The following is a 21,212-nucleotide window of genomic DNA, read 5'->3' as shown; positions in this document are numbered from 1 at the left end:
TGACACCCAGTAACACTGGTTGCATATTCCCAAACATTTTTGTCACCACCACCCCCAAAACCTTCCAGTTATGTGGCACCATAAACTGAGATCCTACACTGAAAATACAGGCATCCCTCTGCAAGACTGTCCCCAAGCAAGGGGTTTGGTAGGCCAAGAGCTCTCAGAACACTCGAAAGGATTCTTTTTCTTTTAATCATTTTTTACAGGTCAGACTTTATCCCCCTCCTGGTACACCAGCTGTTCCACATCCCAGCCCCATCATCTCCACAAGAATGTCCCCACCCCACCAGACCTCTCCACTCCCTGGGACTTTCAATCTCTTGAGAGCTAGGTGCATCTTCTCTGACTGAGTCCAGACTCGGCAGTCCTCTGCACTATATGTGTTGGGGGCCCCATATCAGCTGGTATAGGCTGCTTGTTTTGGTGGCTCAATGTCTGAGATGTCTCGGGGGTCCATCTTATAGAGTTGCCCTCCTCCTCAGCTTCTTCCAGCTTTTCCCTAATTCAAACACAGGGGTCAGCAACTTCTGTCCATTGGTTAGGTATAAATATCTGCATTTGACTCTTTCAGCTACTTGGGTCTTTCTGGGGGCAGTCATGATAGGCACTTTTTTTGTGAGCACTCCATAGCCTCAGTAATAGTTTTGGGCCTTGGGGCCTCCCCTTGAACTGGATCCCACTTTGGGCCTGTTGCTGGACCTCCTTTTCCTCAGGCTCTTCTCCATTTTTGTTCCTGCAGTTTGTCTTTTTTGAGTTAGGTATTGTATGTAAACTTTTGTTTGCAGAAAACTGACAAAGTCACCTCTCCTAGTTGTTTGTGGTTTAGAGGTTTCTGCAGAGAAGTGACAATCCCAAGCCACCCACTTTACCACTCTCTCTGATATTTAAATCATTATAAATGTAGGAACATGAAGACATTGTTCCATGACATTAGCACATTCAAATGTTTTCACGTGTCACAATAGTCATTCTCATATTCCTATTGGTTTCAGAGTCTCTATGTTGGTGGCTATGCCATGTCAATTATTTTCATGACTTATGTGATTTCGTTCATTTATCGCAAGGGGAGAAAAAATAGTGGCCTTTGGTCACTTTGCTTCTATATTGTAAGTATCTTTACTGTTTTTATTTTTGTGATGGAGTTAAGTACTAATACTTTAAAAATATCTTTGGTTGGTATAAGATAAACTAATTTTATACTTTAAAGTATTTCAAATGTATTTTTCTGATAAACTTTCACTAGTTCCATGATATAATTATATATGTATATATATATGTATATATATATATACATATATATACATATATATGTATATATACATATATATGTATATATATGTATATATATATATACATATATATATATCCATGTGTATAACATATGTTACAATGTATCTATTTTTATCTCACTTTCTTTAAAGGTAAGAGAATTCATTATAGGATCGTAAACTTAGGTATTGTTTTGAAATTCCTTTTAGGAAAAAGAATTAACTGAGCAACAAAGGCTATGGAATTTTCAGAAGACTATGAATATTGATAATTAAAAATCTAAAACTAAAATCTGATTGCTGAGGAAGTAATGGGAGGAAAGTCCCTTGGTCCTGTGAAGGCTCTATGCCCCAGTATAGGGGACTTCCAGTGCCAGAGAAAGGGAGTGGGTGGGTTGATGAGCAAGGGGAGGGGGAGGGGGTTGGGGGGTTTTGGAGGGGAAACTAGGAAAGGGGATAACATTTGAAATGTAAATAAAGAAAATATCTAACAAAAGAATCATTTATTAAAATCTCCACTTTCTAAACTTAGAAGGGGAATATATATAACTTAAATGTATTTATTCTAGAACTTCTGTTTTGAATGTCACAATTACATTACTCTCCAACAAATACTTGATTTTTTTTCCTGTACCAGAGTTTGAGATAGTTGAGGAAGAAAACATGCAGATTACACAGTCTTTTCTCCCAGTGAGTTAAACAGGAATGAAACTTCTCCCCTTATATTTTGTATTTGAAATTCTGGAGGGCTTAATACACTTCAGCATCAAATGATGCTGTATTTGTATCTGACACCCTAGTCATAATATTACTTTATACAAATTAATTGCAGCAGTTTATAGCCACTTCTTTCCACAACTTCCACAAGTTAACAAAGTCACAGACATAGGACATATCATTGGAAAACTGAATAATGAAAATTATATAGATATGGATTAGATTTGGCTATAGGTATGCATATGGATGGAGATATAGATAAAGCTGTGCATATGGATACAGGTATGGATATAGATAAGATTTAAAATATATCCATACCGTAGTTAAGATGGAAATTGAGACGAGATTCATGTCTCACCTTACCTGAGATGCTCGCAGATTAATCCTACAGATGTCTATGTTTTGTCATGGGGAAACTCGGGAGCTTTTAGAATGGAAAGGTAGTCACAGATAGTACCCTGACATCAGTACAAATTGAAGAGGAGCTCAGAACATTCTAGAAAAGCTTTCCCATAGTTTAGGAAGGAAGGTTTAACGTGAAAATGTAAAGGTTACACCTGTGACCGCTGTTCTATCAGTACCAATGGTACTCAAGACTTGCTGCCTAATGGGTAAACTTATCAATATCTCTGAGGAAATACTTCTACAAAGTGCATTTCTGTTCAATTCAAAACTATTTCTCTTTGATTGTTGCCTAGAGCTTATTTATTAAATCCCTAGACAACATCAAACCTACTTTATTTTTGTTCTTCGGTGATAAAAAACTGGACACAGACTCTTAAGTCTGTGCGTCAGATCCTATATTTGTCCAGCGCTGTCAAATTTCCAATGTCAAGCCAAATGCTTTTAGTCAAGAGCAATGTTTGTGATGATATTAATTTTATGACAATGGAAATCAGGCTAGAATAAATTGAAAATAAATTTAATTTGGGGTTTTAAATTTTTTGTGTATGTGTTTAAGTGTGTGTGTGTGTGTGTTCACAAGTGAAGGTGCCAGTGTTTTGTGGAGCTAGAGATACAGGAAGGCATGAATTACTTGACATGTGTACAAGGAACAAAACTCAGGTGCTCTGTAAGGGCAAACCATGGTCTTAGCTGGTGAGTCATTCCTTAGCCCCTTCCATTGCATTTTAAAAAGCAACTAAAAATGTGTATTTCGTTTTCTTCTAGGTCTCTTTCTTCTCTATGTGTTTTATGCTTATTGATTACTTTAGAGATACCTCACTGTTTGGTTTTATTGCCCTGGTTCCACCTGCTACATTGGGAGGCTGTACATTATTACATTTTGAGGTAAGAAATATGCAACATTTCTATAAGTGTCTCAGAATAGGGAGGCCATTGAAAAATCTTTGTCTTGAGTTATAAAATATATACTCTGAAGACTGAATATTTAAAGTATTTTTTATTTTTATTATTTTTTCCTTTTTAAATTCATTTCTTTCTTTTTTAACTTTTAAGTTTTTTTCTTTTTTGGATATTTTATTTATTTACATTTCTATCCTTCTTTATTTACATTTCTACAAATTCCTGTCCTATCCCCCTTTCTGCTGCTTCTATGAGGGTGTACCCCACCCAACCACCCACTCCTGCCTCCCCACCCTGGCATTACCCTATACTGGGGCATCGAGCCTTCACAGGACCAAGGGTCTCTTCTCCCATTGATGCCCAACAAGGTCATCCTCTGCTACATATGCACTGAAGACATGAGTCCATGTGTACTCCTTGGTTGGTGGTTTAATCCCTGGGAGTTCTGGGGTGTCTGGTTGGTTGGTATTGTTGTTCTTCCTATGGGGTTGCAAATCCCATCCAGCTCCTTCAGCCCTTTCTCTAACTCCTCCATTGGGAACCCCGTTCTTAGTCCAATGGTTGGCTGGGAGCATCCACCTTTGTATTTGTTAGGTTCTGGCAGAGCCTCTCAGTAGACAGCTATCTCAGGCTCCTGGCAGCAAGCATTTCTTGACATCCAACCATCCATGAGTTTGGTGTCTGTATAAGGGGTGGATCCTCAGGTGGGCCAGTCTCTGAATGGCCTTTTCTTTATTCTCTGCTCCACACTTTGTCTCTGTATTTCCTCCTGTGAGTATTTTGTTCCTTCTTTTAAGAAGGACTGAAGCATCCACACTTGTGTCTTCCTTATTCTTGAGCTTCATGTAGTCTGTGAATTGTATCCTGGGTATTCCAAGCTTTGAGGCTAATATCCACTTATCAGTAAGTACATACCATGTGTGTTCTTTTGTGGCTGGGTTACCTCACTCAGGATGATATTTTCTACTTCCATCCATTTGTCTAAGAATGTAATTGTTTTTAATAGCTGAGTAGTACTTCATTGTGTAAATGTACCACATTTTCTGTATCCATTCCTATGTTGAAAGACATCTGGGTTCTTTCCATCTTCTGGCTATTATAAATAAGGCTGCTATGAACACAGTGGAGCATGTGTCCTTGTTATATGTTTGAACATCTTTTGGGTATATTCCCAGGAGTGGTATAACTGGGTCCTCAGGTAGTACTATGTCCAGTTTTCTGAGGAACTGCCAGACCGATTTCCAGAGTGGTTGTATCAGCTTGCTCATTTTAAAAAAATTTACTTTACATCCCTGTGATGGTTTGAAGGTTTGGCTCCCATAGACTATGTATTTGAATGCTTGGCCATAGGAAGTGGCACTATTAAGAGATGAGGCCTTGTTGGAAGAAGTACATCACTGTGTAGGCAGACATTGAGGTCTTTTATGCTAAGGCTTTGTCCAGGGTAGAATTCCAGTCTCCTTATGGTTGCCTTCAGATAAAAATGTCCAATTCTCAGCTTCTTCTCCAGCACCACATCTGCCTGGATGTTGCCATTCTTCCTGCCATGATGATAATGGACTGAATCTCTGAAATTAAACTCCAATTAAATATTTTCCTTTATAAGAGTTGCCTTAGTCATTTTGTCCCTTCACAGCAATGGGAATCCTAAGACAGAAATTGGTATCAGGAGTGGAGTTTTTCTGTGATAGTCCTGACTATATTTTTGTTTGGAGGAATGTAAATTTTGGAACTTTACATTGGGAAATCAGTGTAATGCTTTAAATAAAGATTAATGGGCCATACTAGTAGAAATAGGAAGACAGTGGTGCTGAGGGTGATTTGAATTGTGGTTCTATGGTTCAAGAAGATTCAGAGAAGAATTTATCATGTGGTCTAGAAACTGTTCTTCTGATATTTTGTTGAAGAACTAGCTGATTTCTGTTCTTGTCTGAAGAGTCAGCTTGAGGCTAAAATTAAGAGATTTAAATTAATTGCATTGACAAAGGAAACCTCAGAAAGTGTCAATAGCCGAGCATAGACACTGTCCATGGTTCATTTTTATGAAGAATATTTTGATCAGATGTAGCAAATTGAGCAAGGATAAGTGCAAAATGTATGATATATATATATATATATATATATATCACCAGGAAATGGAATGGAGCTAAATCCTTTGTTCAAGGATATTAAATCGAATTAAGGGAGTTATAACCTCTGGACAAGATCCACTGCATAAATTATTGATTATTGTTCATGTATTCGCAGTTGAAAGAGGGATAGACATATCATGTGAGGCATTATTGCTTTCATTTGCACTTAAGGAGATATGATTGTGTGCCAAATTGTCAACGGATGATGGATTCTCATGATTATTCTCAGTTGTGAACTTGACTATATCGGGAATGAACTATACTCCAGTCATAGAGGGTACAGGTAGAATACCAATCTTGAGGCTGGAAGACCCAGGTTTGGATTTGGATCTTGATGTGGGATGATACATGATTTTGATCCACATCAACACATATCTTTCATCCACACCTTGAGAGATAGTGGTCATGCTTATAAAGATCTTGTGAAAAGAAATTGAAGAAAACTTTAGGTCTAGGTGTGGTGGTACACTCCTTTAATCCCAATACTCAGGGGACAGAGGGATGCGGATCTTTGAGTTCAAGGTCAATCTATAGAGCAAGTTTCAGGACAGCCAAGCTTAGACAGTGACGGAAATCATTAAAAACAGAAAGCTGGTAATGAAGGACAAGGGGGCCATGTTCCAGCCCCATAAAGCAGCAGATTTTGGTAACTTCAACCATGTGGCTCAGTACTTAGAGTCAGTAATAGAAGGGGTTACTGGGATAACTGATGCTGGTTAGGTAGAGTGAAATCTTCTGGGAAGTGTATTCTGAGAGCTCAAATAAGCTGTGTTCCAGAGACACTGACTGGTAGCTGAAATTGGTGAAATGTAAGAATGACCCAGATGGTACTGGTTTTGAAGGCATGAACAGTCATAGAGAGAAGCTGAGGCTTAGTGCTATGAGAATCCAGGAAAGGGCATTTGTGAATGTGCAGTCTCAGTAGCAGTTGAAGGCCCAGAACTGAAGGGGTCATCCAAAGAAGTTGAGGCTTGTTCCATAGAGAGAGCCTATTAGAGGCTATTGGTGAAAGTGCAGCCTAGTTTTGGAAGAAGACCCCTGAGTACTGGAGACGCTAGTACCATGGGATGGCCATTAAGAACAGCAGCAGCAGTAGAGTGGAGTAGCCAGAGCCTAGAGTGCTACAGAGGGAAGAGCTGGAGAAGTAATTCTTTGGAGGATCCCAGAAAGTCATGTGTGGATCCCAGATATTGGAACAAGAAGCTGTGATGTTGAAGTTGCCTTGGATACCCCAAAAGATTAGAGATGCCAGAGCTGTGGGATGCCTTCTGGGAAAAGCTGCTAGAAAAGAGGAGTAGATCCAGCCTAACAGAAAGAAATGTGATTCAGTCAACACAGCTGGAAGCAGCTGTACATCAGACACAGAGATATGGAGTCCGGAGCTTGCTGAGCAGACTTTTTAGTCTTCTTTGGTCTAGCATTTCCTCACTATGATGTTTTGGAATCAAAATTGCTATCCTGTGATGCTGGAAGTATGTGATCTGCTTCTTGTTTTTGATTGAATAAGGGATTACAATTCAATGATTGCATGAATCTCAGAAGAGACTTTGGGCCTTGGACTTTAGAACTCTGAGATTGTGAGAGACTATGGAGACTTTTGAAGTTGAATGGAAAGCATTTTGCACTACGTTATGGCTGTACGCCTATGGGGGGCCAAGGAGCAGAATGTGATGGTTTGAGTAGGCTTGCTCCCCGCGTAGATTCATGTGTTTATATGTTTGGCCACAGGGAGTGGCACTATTGGGAGTTATGGCCTTATTGGAAGAGGTGTACCCTTGTTGGAGGAGGTGTGTCACTGTGTAAGTGGAGTTTGAGGTCTCCTATGCTCTGGCTCTGCCAATGTGTAGAATTCCACTCTCCTGGCTGCTTTCAGATAAAGATATAGAACTCTCAGCTCCTTATCCAGCACCATATCTACCTGCATGCTGTCATGTTTCCTGACATGATGATAATAGACTGACTCTCTGAAACTGTAAGCCAGTCCCAATTAAGTATTTTCCTTTATGAGTTGCCTTGGTCATTTTGTCCCTTCACGGCAATGGAAACTTTAAGACAATCCAAACCTCATCTTTCCTTCCCTCCTCTTCTTCCAGTCTTTTCTTCTCATTACCCACCCCATCTTCCTGTCCTCCCTTTTCCCTCAAGAAAGGGAAGGCATCCCATGGATATCAACCCACCTTGGCATATCAATTTGTAGTAGGACTAGGTACATCTTCTCATATTGTGGCTAGGCAAGGCAGCCTAGTTCAGGGAAAGGGATCCAAAGGCAGGCAACACAGTCAGATACAGTCCATGCTCCTGCTGTTAGGAGTCCCATATGAGGCTTGAGCTGCACACCTGTTACATATGTGCTGAGGGCCAACATCCATCCCATGCATGCTTTCTGTTTGGTGGTTCAGTCTCTGTGGGCATATGCCACCTGTGGCTAGCTGTCATAAATTCCCTTAATCCAGTAAATCAAAACTCTAGAAGCTTATAATTATGAATCAGTTTTATATATGGTTAAATTCTCAATTCATAAGACACACACACAATAATTTCAGAGATAATGATACAAGCTGCCCACCTAGATTAGAGAAGTTTTCCCAATTATTCTACTCTTTTATGATATTCATAGCTACCTGTGGCTATATAAAGCCACGCAGATAAGGTTCATTCTCTTCTCCATCCATCTTCTTTCCTCCTCCTCCTCCTCCTCTTTCTCCTCCTCTTTTTCTGTCCCTGACTCTGAAACTCTTATCTCTGCCTTCCTTTTTCCTGTCCAATCACAGATGACTCATTGTGTTCATATTTAAATTAATTGGGAGAAAACTCTGCTACACCTACTGGGCCCAGGTTAGTTGATTCTGTATGTTTGTTTTCTTGTAGTGTTCTTGACCTCTCTGGATCCTTTGATCCTTCCTACCCCTCTTCATTAGAACTCTCCAAGTTCCCCCTAATATTTGGCTGTGAGTTTCTGCATCTCTTTCTATGTTGCTGGACGAAACCTCTTAGATGATAGTTATGCAAGGCTCCTGTCTGGAAGTATAGCAGAATATCGTGAATAGTGTCAGGGCGGGGTCTCTCTCACGGCATGGGCATCAAGCTGGGCCAGTTATTGGTTGGCTAGTCTCTCCGTTCCTGCTCTATCTTTGCTCCTGCATATCTTGTAGGCAGGACATATTATGGATCAAAGGTTTTTGTGGTTGGGTTGGTGTCCAGTTAAGTGAAAGACTTATATGAGAAGAACTTCAAGTCTTTGAAGAAAGAAATTGAAGAAGATAGCAGAAGATGGAAAGATCTTCCATGCTCCATGGATCAGTAGGATTAAAATAGTAAAAGTAGCCATCTTATGAAAAGCAATCTAGAGATTCAATGCAATTACCATCAAAATTCCAACACAATTCTTTACAGATCTTGAAATAGCAATACTCACCTTCACATGGAAAAAACAGAACAAAACAGAAAACAGGATTGCTGAAAAACAATCCAATACAATAAAATAACTGCTGAAGGTATCAGCGCCTCTGATCTTAAGCTATACTACAGAGCAATAATAATGCATGGCTATGGCATAAAACCAAACAGGTTGATCAATGTAACCAAACTGAAGCCCTAGAAGTAAACCCACATACCTATGGACACTTGGTTTTTGACAAATAAGCCAAAATTTTACAGTGGATAAAAGAAAGCATCTTAACAAATGGTGGTGGATTAAACTGGATGTGGAAGAATACAAACAGTGCCATATCTATCTTCCTGCATAAAAACTCAAGTCTAAGTGGATCAAAGACTCAACATCGAACAAGACACACTAAATCTGATAGAAGAGAAAGCGAGGGATAACCTTGATCACATTGGCACAGCAGACATCTTCCTGAACAGGACACCAACAGCTCAGGCACCAAGATCAACAGTTAATAAATGGAACCTCATGAAACCAAAAAGCAAATGACACCTTAACTTCAGTCTACAGAATGGGAAAAGATCTTCACCAATCATACATCTGACAGAGTGCTGATGTCAAAAATATATAAAGAACTCAAGAACTTCACATCAGCAAAATAAATAACCCAATTTAAAAACTGAGGTACAGAGCTAAACACAGAACCCTCAACAAAGGAGTATCTAATGGCTAAGAAGCAAATGTTTGACATTCTTAGTCATCAGTGAAATGCAAGTCAAAATGACTCTGAGATCTTACACCTGTCAGAAGGACTAAGATCAAAAATTCAAGTAACAGCACATGCTGATGAGGATGTGGAGCAAGGGGAAGACTACTCCATTGCTGGTGAGAGTGCAAATTTGTACAACCACTTTGGAAATCAATTTAATGGTTTCTCAGCAAATTGGGAATAGTTCTACCTCAAGACCCAGCTATCCCACTCCTGGGCAAATACCCAAAAGATGCTCCACCATCCCACAAGCCACTTGCTAAACTGTGTTCATAGCAGCTTTATTCATAATAACCAGAAACTGGAAAGAGCCTAAATGTTCCTTAACTGAAAAATGGAGAAAGAAAATGTGATTCCCTTATATAATGGAATACTCTTCAGCTATTAAAAACAGACACATCATGAATTTTGCAGGCGAATGAATGAAACTTGAGAATATCATCCTGAGTCAGGTAACCTAATCCCAAACGGACATACATGGTACATACTCACTTAAAAGTGGATATTAGCGTAAAATACAGAATAACCATGCTACAATCCACAGACCGGAAGAAGCTAAGTAACAAGGAGGTCCCAAGGGGGATGTTTCAATCTCACTCAGAAGGGGAAATAAAATAGACATCTGGGGTAGATGGAGGGAAAGAATTTTGTAGGGGAGGTGTAGGGGTAGGAACAGGAGGGATGAAGTGGAGGGAGGTCAGAAACAGACAGACAGACAGACAGACAGGCAGGCAGTCAGACAGATCTGGAATCTGTGGACTAGCTAGCTAGAAACTTAAACCAGTGGAAAACCCCAGGAAATCTATGAGGGCAACCCTAGCTAAGACTCCTAACAGTGGGGAATATTGAACCCGAAATTACCATCTCCTGTAACCAGAAAAGACTTCCAGTGGAGGGACAGGGACACCAACCAAGCCACAAAGCCTGTAGGAAACTCTTAATTGAATCAGGAAGATTTTGCCTGATATACCATAGATCCACTTACTTACAAGTGAAAATTTATCATTTGCTGCTGTTCCCTGGGGACATGGGTAGTAAGAAGTAGAGAAAAAAAAAACATTATCACTAATAAAATCTTTCCGTGTTCTCTGCACTACTACTACATACAAAATCTGCCCCTAATCTCTGAGATTCTGAGCTTTAAAGTGCTAATGTTTGTGTGGCTTTTATGCTACATGCTTGTATTTGCTACACCCTATCTAGAGCTTATACAACAGCAATATATTTCAACTTTGCTCACAGACAAGATGTATTTCTTGAAAGTTATTTTCCTTTTACTCCTTAGAGATTCTTAGCTTTCTGTGGAGGATCATTGGAAAGAGCAGAGCAACACCTAGGGGCAACGGGTACAGAAGGGGGACGCTGCTGGGAGCAACCCTGTGTCCTCTGTTCCCTGTATTCTCTCAGGAGCTGTGCATTAAACACTGAATGTCATCCTTTAGAGAAAGGCTGCATGGCTCCAGACCATGAGAAGAAGAACAGCAATCCCTAGCTACATATTTAACAGTTAGTACTTCCTTTGTGCCCAAGGAAAAGTCTGGGGAAAGACTACACTAGTAGAGTTGATCAATGGCCCAATCACATTTGCATAAAATTTATTGATTAAAACTTCATGTTTAATTTGTTCTTTCTTTGCAGAACCGTGAATTTTCTGAAATAATTTATGAACCAGAAAGGGAGTATTCCTATCTGTTTTTCCTAGCTGTAAGTATCCTTCTTGTTCAAATATTACTGCACACAGAAGCATCCTCACATACATGATGCAGGGTGCTTTCTTGATCATATTTTGGGTGGAAAAAAAACAGTTCTGGAGATCAAACCCAGGACTTGTACATTTGTTACACAAATGTTCTGTCACTGATCAACACCCCCAGTACTAGTTTGAAAATTAAGATGTTTCTAAGTATAGAGCCATTTTTTTAAAAAAACAAATATCCAGTGACAATATCAATTGTACCTTCCAATTCTAAAGACATAGTAGAGAGATGGGGATATGGCTTAATGGGTAAATTGCTTCTATGCAAGAGTCAGGACTAGGGTGTATATGTCCAGTATTCAGTTAAATGCTGGGTGGGCATGGTATCTCTGAATTAGAGATGGATGTCCCCTAGGCTAGCTGGCTAGCTGGACTGGCAGACCAACAAGGTCAAGTGAGAGATGCAGACTCCATTAATACACTGAAGGGTAAGACATCTGATTTCCTCCTCTGCCCCGCCCCCCATGCATCCATACACTCACACCAAACAAAGGTGCATCCTAAAGTATGGATGACGGTCAGAACATAATATAATGTAGGAGAACGTGAACACTTGCACTGTGAACACTTGCACTGTGTCTGTACGAAGAACTGCAATTCATTTTGACTTGTTTGTAAGCAGATGAATGGCTAGCTCTTGCAGCTGTAACCATTCTGTCCTGTACACATCTGTAGAAGGCTGTTTGCCGTTTACTTCTGATGTTGGCGTTTGGTGTTTCTAACTGAGAACGTCTCTCTTTCCCCCAGCCTCTTCTTCATTTTGCCATCTTCGTAGTTATTCTCCGATGTATGGAAAGGAAGTTTGGAATGAAAACAATGAGAATGGATCCTGTCTTTAGGTTTGGAGAAATCACATTGGTTTTGCATTCTTTATTGAACAATTTTGTATAAAGGCAACATACAAACTCTCATGGACACCCTGTCCATGAGGTTAAGATGAAGAGACAGTTATGGAAATTATAAATATGATTACCAGAATATGAATTCTGGGTTTTAAAGATAATTGTAGTAACCATGGTCAAAACAGGTCCAACACACCAGAAACACAAGAAATCCAGGGCTTCATCTGCCCCTGTGTGCCAGGAAGGGCCAAGAATCCTCACACGCAGCAAGCTTAGTTTGAATGACAACTGTTTTGTGCCTTAGAGAGCTGAGGGGACACAGGCCACCCAGAAAGGACCACAGAGTTAAAAGGTGGGAGGGTTATGACAGAAACAATAACCCTTGCTGATAGAGTGAGAAACCTGTTCCATGTGTTCTGGGCATTTTTTATTAACTTGTAATGGAAAGGAAATGGCATTAAGTATCCAGGGAGCTTGAAAGTAAGTGCACTGTATTCAAGCAAGACTCAAGAACACAACCAGAATCAGATTAGTTCCTCTGACTCTTCATTAATTTTCGGATTCTACTTTTGGGAATCACCACTTGTATGCAAGAGTGGAGTGACTGAATGGATAAAGGTACCTGCCACCAATGCTGACGACCTGAGTTCAATCATCAGGTCCGACATCATGGAAGGAGAGAAAAAAACTCTTCAAAGTTGTTCTTTCTCCCTCTGAAGCACACTAAATAAATAAATAAATAAATAAATAAATAAATAAATAAATGTAAAAACAAACAAAACCTCAGAAAAAGCATCTCTGCTTGACTCGGACTTTCCAGTTTTGCCACTGTGAATCTCAGGTCTCAAAGCCCATCTGTTCTAGTGAAATGAGAATGGCTGGCCAGCCAACTCTCATACTAGTGCCATCTTTGCTTTAGAAAGTTGGATAGAAGAATCAAACTTTGACACATCCCCTGTGACCACAATGAAGAAGGGAGGGAGGGAAGAGAACCCAAATTAACTATCTTGTCATAAATGTGTGAGCTGGAAGGGAGACACAAGCGTTCCTCTGACACATCCCAAGGAAGGCTGTGCCTATTCATAGCTAGAACTGACCCTGAACATTCTGGTTCACCACTCTAAAAATTTTTTTGACAATGTCCTTAATTTGTATTTATTTTATCCCCAGGGTACTTATTCCATAAAATGTGATATCATTTTTTGCTAATCTATGAATATGAAGCTATACATTGAGGTAAAAAATAATGTCTCCATAATAAAGAGAATTGACACTAGCCAAGAAGCAATGACTGCTTTACTTGGTGACTCTTTGACCATTAATTTTTGCAGTGAGAGAGAAATGGATATGCTGACAAAAGATGGATGTTATAAAGACTCATTGTTCATCCAGTCTGCTCTGCTTTAAAAAAAAATAGAGGACAGAACTGGACCCCAAGCTCTAGACCTCAGCAAAAGTTAGTAATGGATGTTTTTATCTATAGAATTTCTCCAAGAAGCAATCGTGTATTTAACAATCCAGAAGACCCAGAAGGGGAAGATGAAGATGTGAGTCAGGAAAGAGTGTGGACAGCAAATGCTTTGACTTCCACTGACTTCCAGGAGGTAGGCCTTGTAAGACACAGTGGAAGTGTCTTAACCTGTTTGCAGTTAAGGAATGTATGCAGAGTTCCACTTTAAAATGGAAAGCACCTTCAATCGCTTCATATGGACGCTTAAAAGAAACGAGCATCTTTCCTGAGTATATGGTGATGAAGCAGTCATTGATCAGTCATTGGCTCATTCTCATTCTCATGTACTGTTCAGTACATTTGTGTTCTTGGTAAGAAAGAAAAAATCTTACGCACTCGGTCTTGCTTGAAAAGGTGAGGTGCTAAGATAGCCCGCCTGACGATTTCACTCATGCTTAGATTTGGTCACACCAGCTCCACGAGCTTTGATAATAGATCATTGTAAGCCAGTTCATAAGAGCTGTCTTGTTTGTCAGGTTAAAAGGTGAAAAGTACAGTGGCATATGTGAAATATGAGGTCAGACATCGCATTGGCAGCTAAAACTTCTATTGTTGGAAGTAGTCCTCACTGTGACAACTTTGGCTGTCCTTGCATGCAGCCAACACTGGAGAATGCAGGTTTACCAAGCTTTCTGGGTTCCTCAGATAGCGTGCAAGTTTCTGTATTTAGTGTTCTATAATTTAACACTTCCACAGGATGTCCCAGTAGGTTTTTTATTTCTTGCATTTGAAGCTATAGCCCTGTGGGGGGGCCTTTCAAACACTAGCAAGTATATTTAATTACTAGGTTCCCTTGTCATCATTACATTCGGAATGATTGTTATACAATCATTGATTGGAAATTGGAAGGCCATTTTGGAGTCCTTAAACTCATTGCTAAAACAATTTAAGGCTGGGCTCAAATGGGAACTTAAGGACATTTTTTATTACATTTTAAAAGAAAATCCTCATGACAGGCAAACTGCAAAACCACAGCAGGTGCACAGAAGAGAATGGAGGAAAGCCATTTTAAGCTTCCATGGAGATAAGACACATGGTAGATGAGCAGTCATATTGCAGGGAGGGCGGGAGGGAGGCTTTAGAGAAAGAACAAGGAAACCCAACGTGTTAGGAGTAAAGCCCAACGTGTTAGGAGTAAAGCCCAACGTGTTAGGAGTAAAGCCCAACGTGTTAAGGAAGGACCCGTGCTTAGCAAAGAGTCAGAAGGAAGAACCAGAGAAGTCCCATTTCCCTGAACCATTCATAAAATATGGCAGGTTTAGGGCTCTCACACAGCTGCAATCTGTAAGCCCCTGTAGTGGGGGTAAGGATTCTGGGGTGTGTCCATGGAGTACAGCATCTCATTAAAGAACTAATTGTTATACCTATCTCTTTAGCTTGGCTTAAGATGAGCCCAATCTCCCAGGGGTAGTAGGCCCTTGGCCAAGTGAAAGACCTACCCCAACCGGGGTGTTGAGAGTTCTGTTCTGTTGACAATGGGATATTTTACCTTCCTGATTGTTCCCAAACTTATACACATGCACACCACCTGCAGTATAATATTCAGGATATTTTGCAGGAGATAGCACAGTAGATAGCACAATAAGGTAAATGATTAGAACTTAATCAAATGGTAGATGGCAGGATTCATTATATTTGTCTCTGTTTTAATGTATTTTTTGGAGTCGAATTATTTTTCCTTCATTGGAACAAAGAAAGCTAGCGAGGTGTGAAATTGAGACTCTTTGAAGGCTAACAATTCATCCTTAAATGTAAGACAATAATACAATCATACTATTTTGGAACATTATTTTAAAGCCAAAACTAAAGGGTTTGGGGGTAAAATTTATAGTTGCAGATATCTTTTAAAATATTACTAAAACATAAGAAAATTATGTCTTGCTATGTTCCCATGTTAGTGCAAAGAAAGTCCTGGGAATTCACAATATCTATTATTGGACACCAGTGAGATTATATAGATTTCAGGTGTACTAACTAAGAATAACTTGAAGCACCAAGGCCGACAAGCCATGGTGTTTTGGGGAATCTAGACTTACGCTTATACTGCTCATTCCCTGGCATGACATGTTTGCAGAAGCCAGCCATCATTGCCAGCTGCCTTCGCAAGGAGTACAAAGGAAAGAAGAAATGCTTTGTTCTGAAGAGCAAGAAGAAGATCGCCACAAGAAACATCTCTTTTTGCGTTCGAAAAGGTTGGACACGGGTTCTGGCTCAGGAACATCCTCCAAGCTTTAGCATCCCTGTCCTTCAGTCGGCATGCTCAGAAGCTATGTTGTTTCTTCTTTTCACAGTAGAGTGGCTGTTGACTGTTTCTCTCTGGACAGAAATGGTTTCCCCTTTGAGTAGGGGCATAGTCACACTGGTGTGAAAACCATAAACATGCTTTGTCGTTGAACCATTTAAAATACAGTCTTCCTATTCAATCAGTGCTGTTGCTCTCCTAATAATCAATACTGTTTACCAGGGAACTTACCTACATTCTGCTATTCCAACTTGATATCTTGACCACAGGGTAAGCGGACAGAGCCTTGCCAACTTCGGACTCTCTCTGTCTGACACAACACAACTTAGTCTTTCCTCATCCTATGGCTCTGGGCAAGTGGCTGAAACTCAAAAATTTCTATCCCTTTTCAGTGTTGTCACAGCTATTACCCCTCCCCACACCATCATATAGTTTTCTTTAATTAATACATATTAATTGTACAGGCTAATGGGATTCACCCTGAGATTTCCATGCATGCAAATATGGTATACTGATCATATCCAGCCACCCAGTTTCTCCCTGGCCCTCCACTCCCTGCTTTGTCCACCATCTTTCCAGTATCAAGTAGTCCCTCCTTGGCTTTTACTTTGTCTTTTTGTTTGTTTGTTTGTTTGTTTGTTTCATTTCTCAGCATCTTCAGTTTTTTTCTCCACTATTCTGTAACTTTCATTATAATTTTTTTCATCCACTTAGTTATATTTATTGCTATATATCTTTTTTGTATACTTGTTGTGAATGGGTTTCTCTCTCAGTGTGTTCATATTGGTGCATATCAATGCCATCTGGAACTGGGGAGATTGTTTAATGGTTAAGACCAATTGCTCCTGCAGAGAACCTGCACTTGGTCACCAGTACCCACATGGTAGTTCATCACCATCAGTAACTCCAGTTCTGAGGGATCTGACACCCTCTTCTGACCTCTGCTGGCGCCTGGGACTCATGTGATACACAGGCATAAATGCATACAAAACACTCCTACAAATAAATAAAATAAAATAAAATAAAATAAAAATACATTTGAGAGAAGCTACGTGTTTTGTATGCCGGTTTCCTATCTTGCCACTCGCATCTTTCTGTGGACTTTTAAAAGATTTTCTACATATAGAATCATATTATTGCTAACAGAGATGATCCACTTGTCTACTTTCTTGTCCATAGATATTTTTTTATTTCTTACATAATCGCTGTGTACTATATGGAGTAAGGGTGATAAAAGTGGACACCCAATCCTTTGCTTTATACCAGAGCCAAGTTTTTAATTTTCTTCATGAATCAGGATGTCTACTAAGGGCTTGTAATATGTAGTATTTTATCATGCCTGAACATGATCCTTTTAAAGATTTATTTTGTTTTTAACTATGCATTTATTGTGTGGGGGTATGTACACTTGTGAGAGCAGATGTTTCCAGATCTAGATTGAGCACCAGGTCCCCAGGAAGTGGAGTTTAAGAGATTATGAGATGGCTGCTATGGGTACTAAGAAGCAAGTTTAGGTCCTCTACAAGAACAATACACCCTCTCAGTGCTGAGCCATGTCTCCCCTGTGTAGTGTTAGACCTATTTTATTCATGTCTCTTCACCTAACACGACAATTAAATATAAAATCGTATTTAAGGCCCATTGTAAAGCACCTTTCATACAGAGAAACCTATAATAGTCACTATCGTTACTAAGGTGTCTTCTTTTTCTCAGGTGAGGTTGTAGGATTACTGGGACACAATGGAGCCGGTAAAAGTACATCCATTAAGATGATAACTGGAGAAACCAAGCCAAGCGCCGGACAGGTAGGTAGATGAGAGATAGTATTTTCTCCAACGATACCCCAGATGACAACTTGAAAAACATTATCCTTCAAAGTTCTAAAACTATTATACTGAATTATAAAGTCTCACTTTAAGCAGTGCAGGTACTAACCGTTTGATGGGGATGCTTTTAAATGTTTTGATAATTTTATGTGTATGGAATTAATTTTATTATATTCAGCACCCTTTAGCTTTTCTCTTCTCCCTCTGTCTCACATTAAGACCCTTTTTGTTCTCCAAAACCTTCCCTTCCACTTCATGTCTCTTTATGACCCATTAAACTTCATTAGGGTGGCTTGCATGAGCGTGGGCATGAACAACTTATCAGTAGTTACATCATTGAAGAAAATGATACTAGCTCCCTAGCTGCTATTAACGACCAGTAATCACCAGGGCTCCCTGGGCTTCACCATGTTAGCAGGTCGTGGGTAGGTAACTGCGGCTGCTATGAATTCATGAATGCGAAGCACATGTCATATTCAGGAGTTCACAGCTCTCCACCCCCATCCTATGCCTTTTATATTCTTTTTTGCTTCTTTGGTTTCAGTGTTCCCCAAGCCTTGGAAAGAGCAACAAAGATATTCAATTTAGTTCTGAGCACTTAAGAATCACTTAGTGTCTGTACCACGTATGAATATTATCCCATTGCAATAGGAACCTTCTTTGACCACGACTGAGAATAGCTCTGATCTTTAACTGTAAACATAAACGCTTAGCAGGCATCCGGGAATGCTTTGAAACTATCCTTTTCCCATGAGTGTATTAAGAAGGAATGTTATTCATCTTCGGAATACTAATTATTATAAAAACCTTGACAGACTCTGTTTATTGGACCACATAATCCACTAATTATAATTTTAAATGGCTTTTATAATTAATTTCAGCCTGCTATTGCTCATCTTCCTGAAGTACCATTTGTAACTCAAAAATCTTTCACAGTCATACAAAAACCTTTTTTGTACGAATCCAATAAGGTGCTTCTTAAAGTAGCAGAGGGTGGAGAAGCATTCATGTAAAGCCGAATTGCTTGCCAGCTTGTCACTTGTTTCAGAAGCAAAATGGCCAGGCAAACAAAGTTCAGACTTAGCCATGAGAGCCGATCCCAGGGAAGAGGCAGGTCATCCCCTTTTCTCCCTTTACAGGGCAGAACTGCTTTAGAAAGTGACTAGGGGAAGGGCAGATGTCTGTGTAACTATGCCAGAAGAGGGTGTTGGTAATCAAATTAGAGAGGGAGAAGAGAGGCAGGGATAGAACTGTCATACATCCCACTGTGTAGGGAGGAGAAACTCACGTGCCCAGTCCCTCTGAAGCCATGGTGGAGCAGAAAGCCAGAAGCAGGTCTCTGCAATGTTCATGGCACAGCCTACCTTAGCAGGACTCCTCAACTTAGCTACAGATGCCATTTCTCGCCACTCACCACCTAGTTTTAACTACTTCAATGGCTTGCCTGCTCTGGGACTGGCATGCCAGCTCTGGCTTGTCTTGCAGGTGGCTTCAAGAGTTGCCTTTTATATCTGTTCTCAATCTCTGTCCCTGGGCCCTTCTTCACTCTTCGTGATGCTACTTCTGACCTCTGAGTTTGGCCAAGGATACATCAAACTTCATCCTTCTACAGCCCTTTGCTCCTGGTCTTTGATCTTCTACAAATGTGTTTCTCCTAGCCCTGTCCACAGCTAATACCTCCTTCTCCTCTCCTGACATGGCAGTTCAGCAGGATAATGATCTGAATGAGGGAAAAAGGAAACCCAGTTCAATACAATTTCGCTGGTCTTGTCTCAAAAGTCTAGATTCTGACCGTGAATAGTTTATCTTTGTCATATTTAAGAAAAGTACAACTTTGAGAAAAAGTTTTCTCATAACAATTACATAATAAATACTAAGGCTGGTCTATATAAAAAATAAAATTGCCGTGCTAGGCAATTATAGTAAGCAATTTTCTTATAATGTAAATTATCATTACAATTTATTCTATAGTAAGGTATTTTATTATAATGTAAAAATGTTTTGAGACCTCAGCCATAATGTTAAGATGCAAAATGTCTGGCATAGTTCATTTTTCTTTTTGCTTTAAAAACATGGTTAGCTAGGGAGAAAACCTGACACATCCCCGGGACTTGTTGGCCAGCTTGCCTTGCCTACTTGGTGAGTTCCAGACCAAGGAGAGACCTGTCTCCAAAACCAAAGTAGGGTCTGAGGAGATAGCTCAGTTAGCAAAGGGCGTATCTAGCGTAAGGTAGAGGTCATGTGACACTTCGGGTGCTGCTTTTATCTCCACACCCACTGTGGCATGCATGTTCCCACACTCCCATACTTTCAAACAATCAAACATGTACGCTAAACCTAAAATATTAATTGATCTTTTAAAAGCTTCCAAATGGCATTACAATTGGACATCTTCATGAGGTACAATGCAGATCTTTGGATGTGCCTCCATCGTGGAATGATTAAATGAAGTCACTTTTGTGCATCCTCCTTGCAGCCAGTATTCTGTGCAGTAAATGCTAGAGCTCCCTCTGCCTGTCTAAATGAGACTGCTGGTTTGGATCAATCCCTCACTTCCTTTTCCAATCTCCACGGCTCATCATTCTTCTTGCTTATACTTTTGATTGTGAGCCTCCCCTTTAAGGGCTGAGCCTGTGAGCCTCCCCTTTAAGAGCTGAGCTATTGCTTCAAGTTTAACTCATTTAAATGGTGCATGTGCATATTAATGAAGTCAGGCAGTGTCTGTCTTCTGTGCCCACTTTATTTCACATCCCCCAATTATCATGGTTAGTCAACCTGACACAGACCTAGACATACTGAAGAAGAGGGACTCTTAACCAAGGAGTTGACACCATCAGATTGCACTAAGGGCACATCTGTGGGGCATCTTCTTGATTGCTAACTGATGTGGAAAAACTCAGACCACCATGGGAAGTACCACATTTGGGCAGATGAGTCTGGGCTATATAAGAAACATAATGAGCAAAGCGAGGGAAACCTAAGCCAGTAAGCAGCATCCCTCCATGGTTTCTGCTTCAGTTCCTGCTTTTGCGTTCCTGTACTGAGTCCCTGTCTTGACTTCTGTCGAGAATGGACTATGATCTAAATAAACCCTTTCCTCCTCAAGTTGCCTTTGGTCAGAGTTTTATCACAGCAATAGAAAGCAAAGCATCTCATATTTCCTAGGTCCATCCATGTTACCACAGACAAAAGGAGACCTTCACATCTTAAAGTCTGAATAATATCACGTGGTGTCTGTATCACCACATTTGAAAACCCATTAATCCTGTAATGGACATTTGGTTGACTTCATCTTCTCTACTGCAAATAGGAACACAATACTGAAAACAGTGTTTGGTTGATAAGGCAAAGCAAAGAAGAAAAGAAAAGGAGCTTTCAATCCCTTTGAAAACATTCCAGGAAATGTTCCATGTCCTCCCCATCCCCCACACTTCCAGGTCATACCTCAGCCATGTCC

General features: G+C 40.1%; 1 protein-coding gene across 4 annotated transcripts in view; it reads left to right on the top strand.

Moving 5' to 3' along the window:
- Nucleotides 1–21,212, top strand: part of LOC110304545 (ATP-binding cassette sub-family A member 8-A) — a 74,934-nt gene that overhangs the window by 45,695 nt on the left and 8,027 nt on the right. For all 4 annotated transcript variants that reach the window (XM_021175944.2, XM_029483601.1, XM_029483600.1 and 1 more), the window contains 7 exons: nt 996–1,109; nt 3,159–3,278; nt 11,218–11,283; nt 12,083–12,174; nt 13,661–13,781; nt 15,762–15,879; nt 17,643–17,734. In XM_021175944.2, the coding sequence (XP_021031603.1) occupies nt 996–1,109; nt 3,159–3,278; nt 11,218–11,283; nt 12,083–12,174; nt 13,661–13,781; nt 15,762–15,879; nt 17,643–17,734 (723 nt within the window). The remainder of the gene's footprint in view (nt 1–995; nt 1,110–3,158; nt 3,279–11,217; nt 11,284–12,082; nt 12,175–13,660; nt 13,782–15,761; nt 15,880–17,642; nt 17,735–21,212) is intronic.

Source organism: Mus caroli, chromosome 11, assembly GCF_900094665.2.
Source record: "Mus caroli chromosome 11, CAROLI_EIJ_v1.1, whole genome shotgun sequence".
In the NCBI taxonomy this organism is placed as follows: domain Eukaryota; kingdom Metazoa; phylum Chordata; class Mammalia; order Rodentia; family Muridae; genus Mus; species Mus caroli.
The sequence above is the reverse complement of the archived record's forward strand: the minus strand, read 5'-3'. Positions and strand labels throughout refer to the sequence as shown.